The sequence below is a fragment of the Drosophila sechellia genome, chromosome 3R (genome assembly GCF_004382195.2).
Source record: "Drosophila sechellia strain sech25 chromosome 3R, ASM438219v1, whole genome shotgun sequence".
Lineage (NCBI taxonomy): Eukaryota > Metazoa > Arthropoda > Insecta > Diptera > Drosophilidae > Drosophila > Drosophila sechellia.
The window spans coordinates 16670902-16692039 of NC_045952.1; the positions used below are offsets into that span (position 1 = coordinate 16670902).

The following is a 21138-nucleotide window of genomic DNA, read 5'->3' on the forward strand; positions in this document are numbered from 1 at the left end:
TGTGCATTACGATGCCTTCGGTCCACCGACAATAAATCCTTCTTCATCTCCATCTTCAACGGGTTATTGTTGATGCTTTTGTTGTTTCTGCAGGGACTGTTGTTGTTGTCCTTTGTTGTGCGGTTGATGGAACACGTTGTCATACTGTCCGTCTCTGTCCCACCCACTCTCTCTGTCTGTTATACACATGTCGGCTGCAGATATATCCCATTCATTGTTGTCGGCGCCTTTCTGCTGTTTTGGGACAGCTGGCAGAAGTTGATGGGCGAGGAGGAATCCAATTCGGCCTGATTTTGACACCCGGCCACTGGGAATTTTTGTACGGAATTAGAAGTCGGGAAAATGAGTTTTGTTCTTCCAATCAACTTTTTATTCCTTGGAGGACGCCTGATGACAAACAGTCGAGAGATGTGTTTAAAACAGAAATCTGCTGTATTCGTAAATTAGTTTTCACTACTTATCAGCTTGTGCCTCCTTAAAGAGATCAATAATACTGATTAGCAACTAAAAAATTCATTTGCCCACACAAATTGAGTATATTTTTAGAGCAAATTTGCACTTTGTCATATATCAATTTGAGTAGATTTACATATATTTACCAGCTGGCACAAGTGAGGACATTAAGGCAGGACAGCTCAGAATGTAAAATGCAAATTTCTTTCCATTTCATAGTTGCTTTGCCTGTCACATAAAATGCCATAGAAATGTTCATAAACATATCGACAAATGGAGAATGAGAAGAAGATAAAACAATGTGAAGTACGAACAAAAACGACAATTGACCCACAATTTTAAGGCTAAAACAATTCCCCATTTTAGCCTTCTTTCCTCATACTTCTTTATGGGTTTTTGGCCAACAAGTCGTCTGGGTTAAGTTAGGTTTTTATCTTGAAAGGCATCACAATGGAGGCGGGGAGAGGGTGTAACAGAAAGGTTAACAAGATGGACAAACAGAAGAAACCGTTCGATTCCAAGGAAACATCCTTTTTGTTGGGCTTTTTTTATCTAGCTCGTCAATAAAGCTTTTCCCTTTGTTTTTTGCTGTGACAACGTCACTTTCCTTAATGTTGGTTGGAGCCAATATTTATGCAGGCATACCAATGCGAAACTTTAGTGAGTGTTCAGCGTTCCAAGAAGCGCCAATCAAAAGTTCTACCAAGGCGGAAGAAATGATGGCGGAAAAGTATATTTCAAAAAGCATGAGCAACAGTAGGCAAAGGAGCCTCTGGCAGCAGGAAAGCATTCCAATTGAAAGTCAAAACAAGCGAACTGCTCTGTGAGCCACGCCCCCTCACTAGGAGTCTCCAGTCAGACGCCCCCGGTTCTGACATTGTCTTTTCTGCTCATAAACTTTTTGGCATTCGGCACGTTTTGCCATTATCCATATGCTGTCATAACCCCGACGCCCCCGACGCCGCCAGTCGCTTGGCATGCTTTGCATATGTGCAGTCGCAACCGGAAACGGAAATGAAGCACAAAAGTTCAGTTCTGCTCAGCATACGCTCCAACTCCTGGCAGCCATAATAGTTAACTACACATTTGTTGGCCCTTGCATCGCATACCCAACTGGCCCACACGCCAGCTATTGTTTAAAGTGATTTTATGAGCCCCGAGTCCGACTCCATGACCATGATTTACTTAAACCGACGAGGGAAAAATATGAAAAATAAAAAAGCCGAGAACTCATAATTCATGGCCGGCACTAATTGTCCATCTGTCTGGCTGCCTGTGTAAACCCATAATTAAATGCAGACATAGAGGAGTAGATTTGCAGTTTTATTTTGATTACGGCCCGTCAGAATTTGAGCTCTGGACCTGGAAAACTGTTGGTGAAAGCGGCTTTAAATTAAGTCCTCAGTCGGGCTGATGGCATATTGCGCATACGTCATGTGGCCCACAGTCGACGACGAGAAACTGCTCGAGGCGCCCTTTTGTGCTTAGTCGCCGTCCTCTCTTGACCAACCGTAGTTAGTCCCTGCTGCAGTTGAAGGGATTGCCCAGAGATTTATGCACTAAATGGGCAGAAGGTTCTCGGGGCTGGGTCATCAGAATATGACAAAGCCACTGGACCATCCATCGAGGATAATAATTAAGCGCCTTGACAAGTGCCTGCCGAAAGCCACTCTTCATCTGCTTAAGAACCAAATTGAAATCCGGAAATCGAAAATGTTCTTTAAGCGCACTTGATTCATGGAATTAACGCAGCATGCTTTTAAGCCGTCTTTAAACGGCAATCTATTTAATCAAAATGAAAAAATAATTACTTTCTATTGATTTTTAGTACTTCTGGTACTGGTTAACAGACGTTTAATTAAAATTGTGTATAAAATGTTTGACATTCACGAGATTTTTTCAATTAATTGCAGCACATTTTTTTGCTTATATTAACTGTCTCCGTTTTACTAGATTTTATACTTAAATGCCAACTGAACCATAATTTATTACCATATTATTAATCAGGTTAGTTTGATTAGTTATCTCTACATTACTAGTCATATCGCACTAAAAAGTTTCTCTCAATTATTTCCATTGCAGAACTTTGGCGCCTAAGTGAATTCCAAACAAATCAGTGCAACCGGCAAATAAATAAATCATTTGAGGTAAGTTTTGGGATGCTGCGCGGTAATGAAAACATGTTAAAAACTGAGGGTGAAACAAACAGCGAAAACTGCAAACTGAAAGTCATTTGCAGTGCTTACTCTCGCCACATCCGCAATTTCAATTACACAACTTTTCGTGGACCGTGGAGCATTTGCTCATTAAACCAAAGGGAATCTCTGCCTTGGCTCTTTATCTTTTGCAAGGGAGCCAAACACAAATGCGGAAAACTCTCAGTTAAGGCCATGTCAGACTTAATGGTTTAATTAAATGGGATTTTAACTAAAAGGGCATTGGCATGAGAGCTTAAGAAGCAGGCAACTGCCTATGAACAGGGGAGCCATTCAGGGGGGGATTTCATAACAAACATGGCACTCCAACTTTTGTCAGTCTCCGCACTGCGTGAAACTCAAGAGATCTCGATGTTGCTCATACGCCGCGTTGCCTTCGGCACCAGCGCAAAAAGATGGAGCAGCGCAACGAGCTGCAGCAGATGTTTGCCTTGCCATTCTCATCGCTTAAAAGTGGGGGAAATCCACGTACAAATTTTCCCCATTCCCAGCCGGGCCGAAGATTTTCATCAAAACGAGAGCGAAATGCAATTCAAGCAATTTTCAATTTTCATTTTTAGAGCCAGAGACGGATAAACCGCTCAACAAGAAGCTATATACTAGAATCCAGGTACACTGAAAGAAAGAATTAAGTGCTAGGAACTCTTGATATATATGTGTAATCCAAATGTGTTGCTTCCAAAAAATAAAGAAATGAATCATCTATTCTTGGACCATTGTAGAGGATTTATCTTAAACATCCCTTATTTTTTTTTAGTGTATGCCTATGCATATAGCTTACTTTAAGAAACCCCCCTGCAAACTTGTCGCGCTGGAAAATACCCATCATTCCTGCTGGTCTAAGGCAAATTTTTCGATTCGCTATCCTTGGGCGTTTGGCGAATTGCAGTCGGGCGTTAGGCCATAGCACGCCCCCTTTTTCCTCCTTCCTTGCTGCAGCGATCCCCTCGAGGTTTAAGCAATACGTTAAAATCGAGAGGAAGGAAAAGCGAAAAACTTTGGCTAAAGATTCCTTTTCTCCTTTTCCTTTTGGCCTTGTCTGCTCTGCTAACTTTCGCTGTTGTTGAGCACAAAATGAAGGCATTAATGCTAGATTTTATGGCATCGAGTTTCCCTTTCGGATTCTGTTTCTATCTTCTGTTTTGCCACGGGGCAAAAACTGAATCGCGAGGAGTATTTAAAGCTGGGGCAAATGAAGCCAAGTTAACAACTGGCAATGAGCTTTCGGGTTCGCGTTAAGTGCATTCGAATAACCGTAAGCTACTCCGGTTAATCTTCACTTGCTATTTTATTCCCAACTTCCCTTTGGACGTGATCCCTTTGATGCTGTTTAAGCTCCTAACCAGTTAGCAAGTGGAAAATTAGTGCCATTGAAGTCGCAAGTGGTGGAAATCCAGTGAAAAGTGCACCATATTCAATTTAGGAAAACTTTTATAATGGATTAATTATAATTTTACATTTACACTTAATGTGCTTTTCTTTGACATTTGTTATTACGCATACTATTTTTTATAGCCAACATGAAGAATATACTGTTTATTTAAAACCTTTTATTTAATTGCAATAATATTTCGCACATTTTGTGTTTTTTACTTCGACATCGTAATTTGCCCTATCGCCGCAAATGGAAGTTTCCCGGAAAAAAAGAGCGAACTATGCTTGGTAAACGATTAATATCTGACCCCGGCAACAAAACTGACAAATTCTCACAATTAGGATAGCCAGACGAGGCTTCTTTCCCTTTTCACCATCGTGCTCTGCAAGCTTTGCAAATATTTGCGCGCAATTTTTCATATTAAACGACAGGCGCAGAGGGCGTGGCGAGCGGAAGCGGAAATAAAAATTGCAGGCGGGGGCAGCAAAAACTTTTTGCCAACTGTGATCAATCTTCATGGCAGAAGAAGCAAATAGTGTTTTAAAAAGGAGAATGAGAATGAGAGGACAAGGCAGTTGCAGCACATTTTGGAGGTCCTCCGGGGCAAGTCCTGTCGAAGAGAATGGGCAGAATAAAAAAATGAGAAAGCTAAGAGAAAGTTGAAAAGGAGAAGCAAACAAGCAACAGGAAAAGCAACCATTGACCTTTGCTCCCAAACCGGGAAATTGCAACATATTTGCAATTGTCGTTAGGACACCGAAGTGGACGATGAAGGAAAAGGACTCGCAGTTTAAAGGAGGCGAAAAGGACCAGGGATGGGAACTGTGTGCAGGCGACAGGCGGGCAATTACCCAAATGAATGAAGATGAAGTGAACCGGGCTTGTCCGGCACTTGAACTGCCTGCCAGCACTCCGGTCCCAAGATTGATTGGCCTCCAGTCGAAGTCGCCTCGGATGGGTTGAAAAAGTGTCACTTCGCGTTTTGCCCCTCACTCGGGTCCTCGGGCGACTTTTCGTCCTTTTTGCTTTCAAATTAGTTGGCCTGTCAAAAACTTAACGAGGCCAACGAGGGTGGCGCATCTCAAGTCTCTGGAGTGCAATCAAAGTGCAACAATAGAGGAAAGCGAAAAGTGTTTGAGATGGGAAAAGATAGATGAAAGGAGTTTAAAGTAAGGAAAAACTAACCATACCTCTTGTCGGGCCAACTATTGTTGCGCTACATACCAATCTTAGTGCCCCACATTCGTCCTGTTTATGCTTCTAGCCCTTTCAACAAAGTTTCCCTTTAAGTTATTTTAAGCCCTCGTTAAAACGTTTTTAACGCCACTGACCCAAATCGATTTATTTCAATTTCCATTCCATTTATGCCAGCACCTTTTTCTGTGTTTTTCATATATTTTACGTTTTCCTTTTGCAGACCTTTGTTGTTGTTTTGTGCAACTATTGCTGCTTTGTTTTGCAATAAACACTTGGTGCTCCTTTCATCTGGGAAACTGCCCTGCCCATTGACATTACCATTACCATTGCCCCGCATCTTTCGCCAACCTCCGACCTCTTCGGCGCCCTTCAACGCTTGCCAAATGACTTTGGAATAGTTTCTCTCATTTCTTTATGGTCTCAACCATTTCCTCTGTTGCGGTTGTATACGCAGTGGCCGACCTTTGGCCTTTCAAGTCATTTGTATTACTCTCTTTGCCTTCCTCTGCTTTGTGCTTATCTGCTTTTCAGGTGCTTTGCTGCGTTTTTGCTTTTGCTACCTTGTCATTTCACTGCTTCGGCTTTGTCGCTTATCTGCTTTCTTTCATTACTATTACTCTTCCTGATCTGCTCTTCGTGCCTCGTCCTTTGATGCTATGGTTCGTGTCCTTCGTTCTCCTTGGAAATTAATACCAAAAAGGACTGCTGATTTCTTAAGATTTTGAATCTTCTTATAATTTTAATTAATAACATCCAAAGAATTCTCCTGTAAAGTAACTATTAAAAGCTTTTAAGGGCAATATTTAAATTAAATTTACTCCGATTGCAATCACTCTTCGGTTTTATTAGCAGAAAAAGTGAAAAATATTTAAACGTAATTTGCATATTTAATAGGAAGCCATGACCATAAAAACGCTCGTTTATTATTCAATTAAATTCAATTTGTTAAAATGTTCGCAGAAAATGCATCATAGAAAGTGTGAAAAAAAGCATGGTGGACTTTCCGGTAAATCTCTATGCTTTGTTTGCAAACTAACCACAGTGAAGCCATGAACAAAGTAAGTCAACAAGAGCGTTAATATTCCGCAACGTTGGTCAGATTCCACATACGCACTGTCTGACGGAATGCACTCGCCGGAATTTACAGCAACTCTCCGCCGACCATTTGGCCATTTGTTGAGTTTTGTCCACCGCAATCAGTTAAATTTCCTTGTCGCTGTGGCGTAGCTACCTGAATATTTTTATACATTTTACAAACCCTCATTTTTATTATTGCAAATTTTGTGTAACAGGAAGATATCAGTTCTTTTCATACAAAACAGTATCCATTTAAAACCAATTGCAAAGTAACATCTTGAATGATGAGATCATTTATAAAAAACCAGTGACAACCTCGTCCCGTTTGTATTTCATGGTAAAGGAACTGGCGAACATCTTTTATGTTTGCTCTGTTTTCCACCTCTCCCTTGCATCTCGACCAACTGTTGAGCCTAAACGGTGACCTCTTCACCCCGAGTGTAACCCAGTGTTATCCCTCTCCGCCCCCCCCCCCCCCCCCCTCCCCACCCCTCCACACCCCTTAAAGCCTTTGGCATAGTTTTTGGTCCCAAGGCGCCTGCAACTATTTATAGCCCCCACTCATCTCGGCTGCTCGCTGCCCACTTTTCGCTGCTCTCGAAAGCGTGCTACAGTTTTTGTAGCTCTTCGACCTCCCCTCCCACACAACCCCCTTTTGGCCACTCCTTGCAGCCACTTGTCAACTGTTGACGTTTCTTTGTTGTCTGCCTCTTGCTGCCGGCTGCTCTCTCTCTCTCGCTCTCCTCGCTCCTAGCAGCTTACTGTTGTTGTTGATTTGCCATCTCTTTCCGCCGCCTCACGGGAATGTCCATTTATCTGTTTAAGCACAAGGCAAACAGCAAACAGCCAACGGTAAACGGAGAAAGGAGAACGGCGAACACAGAACCGAGTGGCAGAAAAACAGGAAGCGAGCAGCCTTGTATAGCTGTATCTATCTGTCTCGCTCTGTACTATACACTATGCGAAAAGGTGGGGTATAAAACTAATTAATCGTAAATACGCTAGTATTATAATTCTAAAGATTCCTTTGGGTTGTTCTAAGATAAAGATTGCTGATTTACTTTCATTAGATAACCAAAATAACATAAAATTTGGTACTTAATTTTAATTGCACCTTAAATATAAGCTATAGAAAGTTGTTGTACAACCTAAATTACAAACAGCAAACAAGTAACTTTGCTAGCCGAAGACGATGCTCGGCATGTACTAAAAAAGTTTCCGTTTACCATTAGTCCGTTAATTTTATAGTTAGCTATAACTTTTTGTGCCGTGTGAAAAGGACACGGGTGTGTCCTGCATGCATGGCAATCCAATTATCATACGGCCCCTAGGTGCTGCCATGGCACCGGCGACTCTAATTGGAAACAAACAGCTTGCCCCTGTCTGCGACCATCCACCCCCCACCCCGCACCAAGGCTCTCCATCAAACCGCCCCAACACCCCCATTTTGCCGCCAAGAGGCCAAGTAGAGTCAAAAGCCAGGCCAGTAAAAAGTTGAGCAACAAAAACAGCGCCAAAGAAAACAGGCGGAAAACAAAACGTTGCAGGGGGGGTGGAATAAAAAAAACAAATTTAGTAGGTTTACATTTCCCCAACTCCTCGGGGTGGCCACCCCATAGAATTTTGCAATGCAAAAACATTCCGGGCCCAGAAGAAAAGCTTCAGCTTTCGGCCGAGCCGGCGTTTATTTGAAATTCATTCATTCGCAGTTTTTATGCCACCAAATTGTTGGCCAAGTCTGGGGGCGAGCAATAAATAGAAAAAGGGAAACGAAAAATATAGAAAAAATAACGAAACACATTTGCCGACAACGATGGAATCGAAAATATTGAATTGAAAAGCCAAACTCGGTGTCACAAAGTCCCTTCAAAAACAGTTTATACATTTTTAGGTTTTTTGCCCGTCTGATTCAGTTTGGGCCACAACATAAAGTTGATCGACCGAGAAGCGTGGAAAACGGCACAAAGAACGCGTTGAAAAGTTTCCAATGAAAATGGTTGGTCAAAAGCGGGGGCTGGGAAATTGGGAGCGACAGATTCGATGGAGCAGAGCGTGTTGCCTTGCAGCTTTATTCGCGGTTTTTTTTACGCGAAAAGTGTTTCACAAATTGGATTGATCCCGAAAGTGAAAGCGGAAAGCGGCGAGAGAAAACAATAGCAACTTTCTCGCGTTAAGTGGAAAGTTGATGCAACCACAGAAACGTACTTAGTAGTGATTAAAGAACATTATTTTAATATGCAAAGAATTTCCTTCAGCTATGAAAATAATTTTGTGTTGCCTTGCAAAGTCAAAAGCCAAGCTGCTTAATTATTAAATGATGATATTTGCATAGCGAATTTCCCAATCAGACACAAATATTTTAAACATGAATCCAGCCTCAAGGCCTAAATACTAATAATTTTCCTGTTTATTTTTCTTTGCTTGCTTGTAAAACTTTTGATCTAATTTCGTCTATTTGAAATTAACATTCGGTCTCGGATTATTTTCACAGCAAATATCCTAATTGTGCTGTAAATATAATTTATTTAAATCCGCCAAGCAAAATTCAACCCTTTTCCTACGTTCATATTTGCTTGCCTAACTATACACAAACTTTAAATATCATATGTCAATCAAAAGGATTTAATGGTTTTATTAAACACATTTTCATGTCATTTGAGGACTCAAAGCTCTTTGAACCGCAGAAAATAAGGCGAACAAAAAGTGTTATGAATTCAGTGCTTTTCACTACCCACTGACAAATAGAAAGCCAAAACTACAAAAACCAGCCCCAAAAAATATGCAAACGAAAACTTTGTCGCACAACGGCTGAGCAAAAAAAAAGAAGAGAGGGAAAACAAAACATGCGAAAAACACAAACGAGAGAATAAATACGCCATGCCTTTTGAAAGGGGAGGGGGAGGGGGCACAAAAAGAGGCGTGGCTGCGCGTTTGCAATGCGAGCGCTTTTAATGCAATTTGTAAGTGTCGCGCGAGTTGGTCGCGTTTTGATCGCGTTTCGGCCGCGTTTTGCGCGCGACTTCGCATGCATAAATTTGTTAAACAAAAGGGGTTTGCGGAAGTGGGGGGGAATTTCCGGCCAAGCCCTGCTATTCGTAATTGTCGCCTGCCTATTCTCTCCATATTTCTAAATTCCGCCTATGCACACGAAATAAGTTGAGCTAAAAGTTTACATTTTTTAGACCTTAGGAAAATAATAAAAAAGAGATTGATAAAAGATGAAAGTGTATGCAATGCAAATACATTCTAGAGTTAGTTAAATATAAAATATATTTCATTAATTTTTTTTTTTTTTTGTTTAATAATACATACGTGTAAAACTTTTAAGTAATACAACATAAAGTTGCCTCGAATTTGTGGTCTAAAAGTTTCCAAATCACTTCAAATTTTTTGCATATCTCATAAGCCTAATTTCTCTAAGTGTACACCCGCTTCCCTTCAGTATTCGATGTATTTTTGACAGCAATTCTTGTTAGGAGGCGAAATAGGGTTCGCAGTCTGCTGATGCTATAAATGGTATTCGAAAACGGATTGCAAATGCCGCTCGGATTTTTGTTGCCACTGTTGTTGCTGTCGTTCTTGTTGTTTGTGCTGTTATTGTTGTTGCCGTAGTGGCTGCAGTTCTTGTTGGCAACACGTGCAATTTTCTGCCTGGTTATATGCACTTGGCCAAGTGTTGTTGGCAACGTGTTTCGGGTGTTTGTGCATCTGCATCTCTTTCGATCCGTTCGTTTCGTTCAGAAGTGTGGGTGTGTATTTATCCGGGCTTCTCGTTTCTGCTTTTTATTCCAATTACCAATTTGGATTGGATTTACGTTTTAAAGCCACACCGGAGATGGAACGAAAAATCTTTAAGTTTTGAAGCGAGTTCAGACAACTCGTGTTATGGCAAATACTCTTTAAGTTGCCATCAAGGCCTTTATGCAGACCAAAAAATATAAAAAATATATTAACTCTGTAATTAGAACAAGCTAAATAAGTATCCTGACCTTGAGAAAACGTTTTCGCAGCAGAAATTACACCCACTAAGTAGAAAATGAAACTTCCCCATGAAATAAACTTATCGCAGTTCGCAAAACACGTGCTTTCCGCAGGTTTATGCCATTATTATAAAATGTGTTCTCCGCTTTCCCGCTATTGAACCCACTCACCTAATGACCTGCCGCCTCTGCTAACCTGCCACGCCCCCTGGACGTCCCGCCTGCAACTGGTTAACCACATCATAAACCTGGAGCCTGCTCCATCCCCCACACCATTGCGTTATTGCCAGCGGTGCATGAGTGTGTCTTTAAAAGACCGCAAAGCCACAATTCACACTCTTGGCCAACTTTCACATTTCCCTTGCGTTTCCCCCTGCAGCTTTTCCGTTCGGCGTGTGAAAAACTTCGCAGACTTCCCGCCTCCAAAAAAGAGGGATGCGGGGGATGGAGCCCCACTTACTTGGCCATTGAAGTGCAATTAGCTGTCTGCTAATTACATAGTCCAAGCGGATGCGAAGGCTCTGACCAAGCCGCGGTGGCGTGAGGAGATCCTTTCCCTCGTTCTCCTTCTCCATCTCCGCCTCCAGTTCCTGCCACGCCCATTTAACGCCCATGCCATTGTGGCTTCTGTATTCTGTCAGACTCGTATATTTTGCACTTTGCACGGCGCACTCATAATGAAATTATGAAGCCAACGTGCACCAATTTCATATTGCGGCGGACATTTTTCCCCGCCTTGCGTCCTGCATCCTTAAACCCCTCGCACCCCTCGCGATTTTCCGCTCCCGGTGAACTTTCCTAATTGAGGACGCGCAAGAGGACAGGATAGTAAACCATGCCGGGACTGCAGTCGCGTTTAATTGCATTGGCAAGGAGAGCGCGCTCCTCAAAAGCCAGCACCAGCATCTGAGCAACCGCCAGCAGGTTGACAATGAACATGGCCAAGAGGGGAGCTCATGGCCTGTCTGGAATGGGATGTGATGGAGGGGAGTGGACAAGGGATGGTTCTAGGGTTCCATCCGGACGAGTGTTACTCGCTTCTCGCTCCACTTGCACTCAATGAGGGCATAAACAAGCCAGAACAAAGCCGTCAGAATGGAAAAACAGTTTCCCTCGTAATTCAGGTCCACACTGGGGAAAATATATCTGCCCAGGCATCAGAAGATGACCATAAAGGGTACTCATTTATTGCCTTTCTATAATAATAATAAATTAGGTTTCTAATTACGCATTCAAAAGGCACTTTGATTCAATTTTCTACATATTTAAGTGCTGCATTCATATGTTAGAATCGAAAAAGAATATTTGCGTTTATTTCATGTGCAGAAACTTTTGCTTTTCTTTATAGATTTAATGGCCAAAAGTTTGACAGCACGATAACTCACCAAGGGAAAGTGTACCAACAAGTCTCCGAACTATTTTCCCTCGTACACTTAAGTTTATTGCAGCTACGGCTCGATTTCCTTGATTTTAGATTAGTGTTTTCTCGCTGGCAGCCCATTCGCCTACTTAAAAACCCCAGGCAACTCGCTGGAAATTTATTGCCAGCCCAAGAACAGTTAGTTGGCCATTTTTGGCTACTGGCAATGGTCCAGGAGTTGGACTAGGATCTGCAGCTGGAACTGTTGCCGGAGTTGCCGAAAAGCTTTTAAACATTTCAACATTTCTCACTCCCGCTTAATGACTGCCGGGCAGGACATTAAACGCTTGTTGGCCGCATTAGGATTTCCGTAATGCAGTTGGCACAGCGAGGCGAGCAGCACTTCACCAGCACCTCCTCCTCCAGTTCCAGTTCCTTCTCCCATCCTGCTGCTCTTTCCTTCCATTTACCCAGTTGGATGCGATTTGCAGCTGCGAAATTCTCTCTGAAGAGCTTTTCATTCGCAAGTGTTGCCCGAAAGTATGCAACGAGTTGTGCCAACAATGAAATTTGACTGGCGAAACTCCCAAGGACGACCCCTTCTCACCCAAACAACCACCTCCAACCCATCCCTTCTCGAAAAGTGGGGGGCGTGGCATCGCCTTTCAGTGCAAAAAAACCGGTAAGAGCCTTTGCCACAGCATCCGATTGAGGAGAGCTGCGATAATGGAGACATCTGCTCAGCAATTTTAAGGGGATCCTGAATGGGCGTGGGGGTTATTTAATGAGAAGAACTTGAACTAAGCGTTGAGAAATTCGAGGTAGTACTGGTAATAGGAGTGATTCGAGAAGTTAGGCAATATTTAAGGAATTTTTGAGAAGATTATTCAGCATGTGTTGTCTATTCAGGGAACAATTTAAAGGTGGAACATGCATTCCACCTCAGTTACCACGAAATATCCAATCAAAAGCAAACCGACGCGAAATCTGAAAATATGCACAGATAAAATTCGGTTTTTCGCAAATGTCAAATAATGGTGATAAGCGAAAATGGCGGGAATGGGTTAGTCGAAAGTGAACCTAATTGGCTGTCATTAGTTGGCATAAGCTGAATTTGGGCAGAGCTGTTTCCTCTGGGATCGTCTGACACCACCATGCCACATCTATTCATATGCCACCATACAGTTATGCTCTAATTAGACCAAACAACCACACACACAAAGTCAACCACACACGCACGCTCGCACACACACACACACACTCACTCACTCACTTACACACATGCACACATAGTGAGTCCAAAGCTCGTTCTCATCGTGCATTACAAATTGAGGGACCACCTTCAATTCCACTCCCATATTCGCCATTTTCCACCTGCTCCTGCCCCTGCTCCTCTTTTCGCTCCTGCTGCTCCTGCTGCTCCTTTGTATTGCAACTGCCAAGTGGCTGGCACTTCACCACTAACGAATTAAAGGACGAGCGGGACAGAAGAAGAATTAGAGCGGGAGTCATGCAAACGCAAGGCACGTACAAAAAATCGAAAAAAAAATATTAACAAACAAGAAATGTATGTTTGCATCGTAAACCGAAGCTTGGCATACCTTTACAGGCTGCATTAAATTTCCAAAGTATGTCCATCTAAGTGTAGCAAATTGCATAAAGTCACGGAGCTCCATTTTATCTACATATGTATGTTCATTTATAAGTAGATAGATAGATATGTAAGTAGTAGATACGATTAGTTTGAAGCGATTAATTGATATTATATTATAATTGAGAAATTTTTCATTATATTTTTGTTATATTTTGTGTTTAATAGCAGCATTACATATATATAACTTTCAAAATTTGTTAGTCAACTAAATAGGAAGGACATCACAATGGATGTTAAGTAGAACAGCCCCATTAAATGACTGATATACATGTATGTATATTATCAAATAGGAATGCCATCTGAAGGTCAACTTGTCAGAGGGAGATATTATGTTCAACCCTCGACTTACATATCCATTTAAATGAATCATACCTTTCGGCAGGGTATAAAGACACACACAAAAATGTACAGCATTATTATTTTACTTGCGCTTGTTACATACACATTATGCCGCTGTTATTGTAGTTGTTTGGCTTTGTTGTTTCTGCTGCCGCTGTTTCTTTTATGTATTATTATTATTTTACGCGCATGCATAAATTCCAGCGAGAAGCGAGCCGAGTGCAGTAAAGAAGGAACAAATGCTGTTTGTTTGCCTTATTATTGCAGTGGAATGCCCGGGGGCGAAACAAAGCTAGTGGAGATGGGGTTGCCGGTGGAGATGGTGGCCAGGTGGGCTGGCACACTGAAGGTGTATGAGATTGCAACAGTAAACACACAAAGCAAACAAAAACAAAGACATAAAAAAGTTGAAATTAAACTAAAACGGCAGCGGGGAAAGGGGTGCGGCAGAGTGCGGCTGCTTGTTAGTCCGACAAACCGGAAGTGACTCACACACACGCAGCGTTTACCTGCAACGAAAGATTCAAGTGGAGTGCAGCTTTGTGCCTTTCAACCTTGGCTAAAAGAGATGCAAACGTTTATGGTTGAAAAGTGGGCGCGCAGAGAGAAAAACTAAATATCAAACGCAATTGGCAAATATTTCCGATTTGTGGTGGATAAATATTTGGAAATTTGTAAATTTCATTTACCATCATAAATTTTAGTCTGGGAAACAGGCAACATAATTGCTAGTCGAGATAATTAAGTGGTCTTCTCTCGGTGAGTAGCGTGGGCTGCCTGCTGGGCCCATTAAAACGCATTTAGTTTTCAATTTTCCCTGCCGGGAATTTGATTCGCTCATTAGCATGGAGTGACCCTTGGCCAGGCGCCTAGTTCAAGAGCAGCAACATCCAATCGGAAGCACCCTCTTAACAGGCAAATTAATGGTCACAGAGATCCAATTCACGCCAGGATAGGGTCTTCATTCCGGCAATTCTGTTTCACTTCAACATTTTGCAGCTAACCGATGGAATTTCAGATACTTTAAGGCTGGCAAACCGACAGGGTTTCACAAAAATCTGCCTAAATTTAAGCTGCCCACCTTAAAATTGAGCAAAAACTTTAGTCTAAACGGCACTAATTGGTCTCACAAAATTGTTCTATACCCATTGTTACAGTGTTTGGTTTCATAAACTCTATTGATTTTCAGCAATTTTCCCTTTCTGTATTTATTATTGCCGAAAACGAATATTTGGTGTCAGTCATTTTATTCAAAGCAATTTATCGACGTCTCTGTTTCTGATGGAGCAATTTGGCCTTTAATGAGGTTTTTGAAAGACCAATTTGATTTTAAGTATCTGCTAAATTTTTACTTTTGGTTGGGTAAAACAAACACATTTGATCTACTGTCTTAGCTAAGTGTTTTTTTGCTCCAGACTTAAATTTTTTACTCGCCACCCACTGCGTTTTTCATAAACACTCACACACACTCACTCGCTTCCACTAAGCAAATAGCAATAAAAGCCGAAAAATAATCAGGTTTACGGCTGCTCCTCCAGTTTCTGCTCCTGTTGCGGTTGGATGACTGCCACAGTCCGCCGGAGTGCCCTTCAGGCGTTTATTGTGCCCCCGACGCCGAAAAGTTTGCCAGAAAACAGAAATTACCCATACGCCGCGTGGGCCGACGATTGAAGTGGCCGCGGAGGACGGGAGAAGATAGCCTTATCGCTTAGGTGTGGCACGCTGTTCCGGCTTTCATAAGCACATAAATCTGCAACTTGTGTAGCATAAATAAGCTGTCTGCTCGGTGGAAAAGGGGTGGCCATGGCTAGTCAGGCACCTGTACAAATTCGGAAATCCCCGAGGCATGTGCTCCACTACAAAATGCATTATCAGCCAATAAACCACTTTGCTATAGCACACAGCCAAAGAATATCTGCGCTCAAGCAGATAATTTCCTTGCTCAAATGTTCAAAATCCTGACATCAAAATTTAATGGATCACTTTTTAAATAATCTTAAACAACCTAATTCAAATCCTTAATTAATAATTTGTATCTGCTTTGCATTTATTACAGGCTTCAACAAACATAAAATCATGCAACCCACCGAACTGAGGAAAATGATCCTGATCGTGGCCATCGCTGCCATTATCCTGGCGATCGGCGCAGGCGGCGTCCTGGGCGAAAATACCTCCAGTTGCGGACCGAACTTTCCGGCGGCGTGCAGTTGCGGCCAGGAAATGTACGAGAGCGAGATGCAGTACGTGGTGAACTGCACGAACGCAGGATTGGTGAACACCAGCGTGCTGGAATTCATGCCCGACCAGGTGGAGGTGCTGATCTTCACGGGCAACCGGATCACTGAGCTGCCGTGGAACGTCTTTGGCAGCATCAACAACTACAAGCAGCTGCGCATCGTGGACATGAGCAGCAACCACATTCGCGAGATTCGCGGCAAGAGCTATCACCATGTGCCGCGCGTGGAGCGCCTGATTCTCAACCACAACAATCTGAGCATCTCGAGGTACGAGGACGAGGTGAATCACCATCACCCACGCGTCTTCTCGAACTTCATTAATCTGCAAAGTCTGCATCTCACCGATGCCTTTGAGGACAATAGCTCGCCGCAGCTGAGCGAGGATCTGCACGACATCTTTGTGAACAGCCAGTTGGTAAAGTTGCAGAAGCTGCATCTGGAGCAGAACGAGATCACGCACTTCAAGGATCGCAATGTCTTCTGCGACCTGCCCTCGTTGCGTGACCTCCATTTGGGCGACAACGATCTGCGGGACCTCAACTTCGAGGTACGCTGCCTGAACAATCTGCGCTTCCTCGACCTGGAGCGCAATAAGTTCGGCTTTGTGAAGCCGACCGATCTTCGGGTGCTCAATGAGCTGGAGGAGCGCCCCAACCGCACGGCCAACTTGATCGTAGACTTCAACCTTAATCCCTTTGGCTGCGACTGCCGCACCGCTCCGTTCCGCGCGTGGATAACCACCACCAGGGTAACGGTGCGCAACAAGGACAGTCTGATGTGCTTCCATTCGACGGGACACGTGGACGCCGAGCCCGCTCACCTCCTGCAGATGGATATGGGTCAGTGTGCGGACGCCATCGCCGCAGCTGCCACAATACTAAACACCGCAGAGGATGAGCCGCACTACGGCGACCCGGAGGCGTCTCATCTCCAGCCTCAGGCCCATATCAGCGGTCACACGGCCACTCTGATCTTCCTGCTGATCGTACTCACCATGATCCTGCTCGGACTTCTGGTGGCACTCGTCTACGTCAGTAGAGACAAGTTGAAATACATGATAACGCCGGTGTTCGACAATGTGGCCAAGAAGGTGCAGTACACATCGATCAAGGACGAAGACTGCCCGGAGGTGCACGTTTAGGAGCTTCACTTCACCCACAGAATTAACACAAAAAGAGAGAAGCAGAGGAATAAAGCTCGCTTTCCACTTTTAATTTCAAACAGAAAGCCATTCGATTTCCTGAAATTGTGTCAAGGCCACAAAAGTTCCTGCAGTTTCCAAAGGATATAACTTAAAAGATTCTTCGATTGAAATTGAAATTGTGAAGAATTGTTTCTTACTTTCTCTCTACTAATTTCTATAGAACACTATTTGTTTGAAATTGAATTTGAAACCGGGCCGATATCCTCAGATTCGTTTTTGCCATTAGCGTTTCGCAAAACGTGTGCCATTCACAATGGAAGAGGACGAGATGGAGGAAACAATGGGATCACACTGAAGTCCCAACCAGAATCAGAACATCAGCCTTTGTTTCGTAGTACTTAAGCCAATTGTTGCATTTAACAGCGGATGGAATGTGGCCACATAAATTACTGCAACAAAACCACATTACACAGACAAGAACACAATTTCTTTAGATTTAGCGGTTTTCTATCTTAACTTTAAGTCAGTTATGCGTTCTATGATTTCGAAGCAAAGGAATCGTACGAAAGGAGAAGGCAAAGCGGGCCTGTATCAACCGATTTGACCACACATATATAGTGACATATATATATAGAAACAGACACATATATATACATGCATATATCGTAACAAACACTCTAGTGTTATCTGTGATTTAAGTTTAGTAGCTTTACTTTGTTGAAACTCTGCAGAAAGAACATTTTAAATCGAAATTGGTCTAAAACAAACTTCAATTCTTTTTATAGCATTACAGATAATTCTACACTCAATGACATGTAAACTGTTTCGATGCTTAATATGTTATTAATCAATTAATTTGTCAATTATACTAGCTGTACGATGATTTCTCCCTTGATTAACTACCAATAACAAGCATTTTTTATAAATAAACTTTTGAAAAATGAAATTAAATGCGTTTTAAATCTATTTGCGTGGGTTTCATTGGTCTTGCGCAACCATATCCAAATAATTTGAATACATCATTATTAAACTTATTCGCGGCATTGCTAAAATTATAATTTAAATTCGATTTATTTTCGATATAAGTCAGTCAGTAGTCGATTTGAACGATTTTTCGTGCGTGATTTGAATGGCATCCCTGGTCCTCGACTATCGATAACAGTGCAAACAGTGTTTTAGGTCACCTACAATTTTATAAACAATCAGCAGCTTATTTTGTAAGTTGCAGCTCAAATGCCGAATTCTAAGATGTATTCAAAGTTGTTGTCAAATTAAAGAACCCTTTAATTTTGCGTGTCTGGTTAAGTGTCATTTTGTATTCAAGGTCAAGACTGCCAACTAGAAATGATCGTGGAATTAAAGCTCGTTTGAGTCGTTATCAATCTGTTTTAAATTGTGAAATCTGTAATTCGAACAAAAAGATGATCATGATTTATGTTTCCTGCAGCTAATTTTGGGTGAATTTTAGATCCATTTATATGTTGCGGCATAAACTTTACACGCACTTGTTTATTTGCATAGTTCAGCTTGCATGTGTGCGTGAGCGCTTTAAAACAAAATCGTATCGCATATAGTAGATATTCCGCTAGTCTAATCACAATTCAGTGCCATTATGCAACGTCACCGCGCAGTGCAGGCCTCCAGCATTTAACTCAACAATTGCATTTAAAAGTTAACCAGTGATATAGTTTATTGTTACATTCGAGATCAGACATCAGACCCGCAGAGACGACAGGCAAAGTGCGTGCTTATCGCGCAATAAACAATCTAGACACGCGGTGATAAGGCGAAAGGGAGCGATCAGTCACTAAAGTCACCTTTTTACAGATGCTACGCAGCTGCCAGTTAACCCTCTCCGCAGCCAAGAGGAGCCTTCGCGAGCAGTTCCAGTTGCAAGCCCTTCGTCACCAGCAGACTGCCAGTAAAATGGAGAAATTCGATCTGCCCAAGCGACTGCAGGGTAGCACGCCCAGCGTCTGGAACGAGTACATTGCCCTGGCCATGCAATATAAGCCCCTGAATTTGGGACAGGGATTTCCCGATGATGCCGCTCCCGAATACGTGACCCACTCGTTGGCCGACATTGCCAAGGAGGAGAATCCTCTTCTGCATCAGTACACTCGCGGTTACGGTCATGTTCGCCTGGTCAATGCGCTATCCAAGCTGTATAGCGGTCTCGTCGGCAAGGAGCTAAATCCCCTCAGCGACATCCTGATTACCTCAGGTGCCTACGAAGCTCTCTACTCCACCATCATGGGCCATGTGGACGTGGGCGACGAGGTGATCATTATTGAACCGTTCTTTGATTGCTACGAGCCTATGGTCAAGATGGCCGGTGGAGTGCCCCGCTTTATTCCCCTAAAATTGGTAAGAACCTCAATAGAATAATAAGTTCCTGTTTTAATGTGTATAATTTTTAGCGCAAGGCAGAAGGACCAATCAGCTCTGCTGACTGGGTGCTGGATGACGCCGAGTTCGAGAGTCTGTTCAACTCTAAAACAAAGATGATTATCCTAAACACACCCCACAACCCTATTGGAAAGGTCTTCAACCGGAAAGAGCTAGAGAGGATAGCCGAGCTCTGCCGCAAGTGGAATGTGCTGTGCGTCTCGGACGAGGTATACGAGTGGTTGGTGTTCGACGGAGCCGAGCACATCCGAATCTGCACGCTGCCGGGCATGTGGGATCGCACCATTACTCTGGGGTCAGCGGGCAAGACCTTCTCAGTGACTGGTTGGAAGATAGGCTGGGCCTACGGACCCGCTGAACTGATTCGAAACCTGCAGATGGTGCACCAGAACTCTGTGTACACCTGCCCAACGCCGCTCCAGGAGGGCGTCGCACGCAGTTTCGAGGTAGAACTGGCCCGTTTGGGTCAGCCGGAGAGCTACTTTCTTAGCCTGCCGCGCGAGCTCAAGCAGAAGCGTGACTTCATGGCCAAGTTCCTGTCCGAATCCGGTATGCGTCCCACCATTCCTGAGGGTGGCTACTTTATGCTGGCAGACTGGTCACCACTGGCGGACAAAATCGATCTGAGCTCTGAGCCGGACAAGCATCGGGATTACAAGTTTACCAAGTGGATGACCAAGAACATGGGCTTGCAGGGCATACCGCCAAGTGCCTTCTACAGCGAACCCAACAAACATCTGGGAGAGGACTTTGTGCGCTACTGCTTCATCAAGAAGCAAGAGAACCTGGATAAGGCGGCCGAACTGCTGTCCAAATGGAAATAGTCGCCGGACAATAAACGAATTGCTATCAGCCGCTTTGTTTATCTCTGCCCGAATGCAGTTCCCTAACCTGGGTGTTACGTAACCAACAGGGAAAACAACCTTGTGCTGGTGTGGTAGCCTTACTGCAATCTCCATTTATTAGCAATCCAACAACATGTTCATCCGCACCATGAATTAGATAGGTAGCTAGTGTCGCTGTAACGTGTATATTGTGTTCTGTGTGTTTAAACTAGTGTTCTCCGCTTAGGCATCGTACACGGACTTCAGGGCCAACTCGGGCTTGTCGTAGCCCAGCTCCTCGATGGTTGGGATGCCCAGCTCCTGCAGTGTGGGAGTGATCTTCTCCAGCAAATAGGGATAGAGGGTGGCCTTCTGGTCGCCGCACTTGTCCTTGCATCCCTCCAGCCACCTGATGGCCAGTGCAATGTCGTTGACGCGACGGCTGGCGCGCAGACCGGCCTCAATGATCTTGGGGCTGGGCACCAGATCCATGCCCAGCAGATCGTTCATACCCTTGCGGATCTCCCAGCCGTCAATGCCCTCACGGCTGAAGTACTTCTCGTAGCGCTTGTCGAACTCCTCCGCCGATTCCTCGGTTCCGTGCAGACAGCGCACGGCGGCCACGCGCGACGACGTGCCGACGAGGCTGCTGCGGAGGGCGCTTGCCAGGTTACGGGCCGTGATGCTCAACATGCTGCCGTTAAAAACAGTAAAATGCTTGTTAATTGCAAAAATTTGGTTAAGTAACAGCTCGACTCACTTTTCTTGTTCTTGCTACTTTTCACACGGGTATGACAGATCTGTGTGATGGTTGGCAACACTGGCTTTTCAGGGATGGGCACGTTTTTAAGTGCCGCTGTCACTGAACAGTGA

General features: G+C 43.6%; 3 protein-coding genes across 7 annotated transcripts in view; 2 read left to right on the forward strand and 1 right to left on the reverse strand.

Moving 5' to 3' along the window:
- Positions 1–17978, forward strand: part of LOC6606763 (trophoblast glycoprotein) — a 41251-nt gene extending 23273 nt beyond the window's left edge. The window contains exons 1-3 of one of the 2 annotated variants that reach the window (XM_002031524.2): positions 2440–2460; positions 2536–2600; positions 15708–17978. In XM_002031524.2, the coding sequence (XP_002031560.2) occupies positions 15728–17029 (1302 nt within the window). In that variant the 5' untranslated portion in view covers positions 2440–2460; positions 2536–2600; positions 15708–15727 and the 3' untranslated portion in view covers positions 17030–17978. Of the gene's footprint in view, positions 1–2439; positions 2461–2535; positions 2601–15707 lie in introns of those variants that run through there. The other variant, XM_032721475.1, reaches the window with a different exon arrangement.
- A 192-nt stretch (positions 17979–18170) lies between these two features.
- Positions 18171–20293, forward strand: LOC6606764 (kynurenine--oxoglutarate transaminase 3). 4 transcript variants are annotated; one of them, XM_032720687.1, is made up of 3 exons: positions 18171–18249; positions 18860–19399; positions 19453–20265. In XM_032720687.1, the coding sequence occupies exons 2-3, from the start codon at positions 18860–18862 to the stop codon at positions 20263–20265; spliced, it is 1353 nt and encodes a 450-aa protein (XP_032576578.1). In that variant the 5' UTR covers positions 18171–18249. The 4 variants fall into 4 exon arrangements, with proteins under 4 accessions (XP_032576578.1, XP_032576579.1, XP_032576577.1 ...); XM_032720688.1 differs by lacking the exon at positions 18171–18249 and adding an exon at positions 18393–18489; XM_032720686.1 differs by lacking the exon at positions 18171–18249 and adding an exon at positions 18625–18772.
- A 77-nt stretch (positions 20294–20370) lies between these two features.
- LOC6606765 (cytochrome c oxidase subunit 5A, mitochondrial) lies at positions 20371–21114 on the reverse strand. Its single transcript, XM_002031526.2, has 2 exons — positions 21026–21114; positions 20371–20959 (listed from the first exon to the last, which is right to left on the reverse strand). The coding sequence occupies exon 2, from the start codon at positions 20956–20958 to the stop codon at positions 20509–20511; it is 450 nt and encodes a 149-aa protein (XP_002031562.1). The 5' UTR covers position 20959; positions 21026–21114; the 3' UTR covers positions 20371–20508.
- Between the last annotated feature and the right edge of the window lie 24 nt (positions 21115–21138).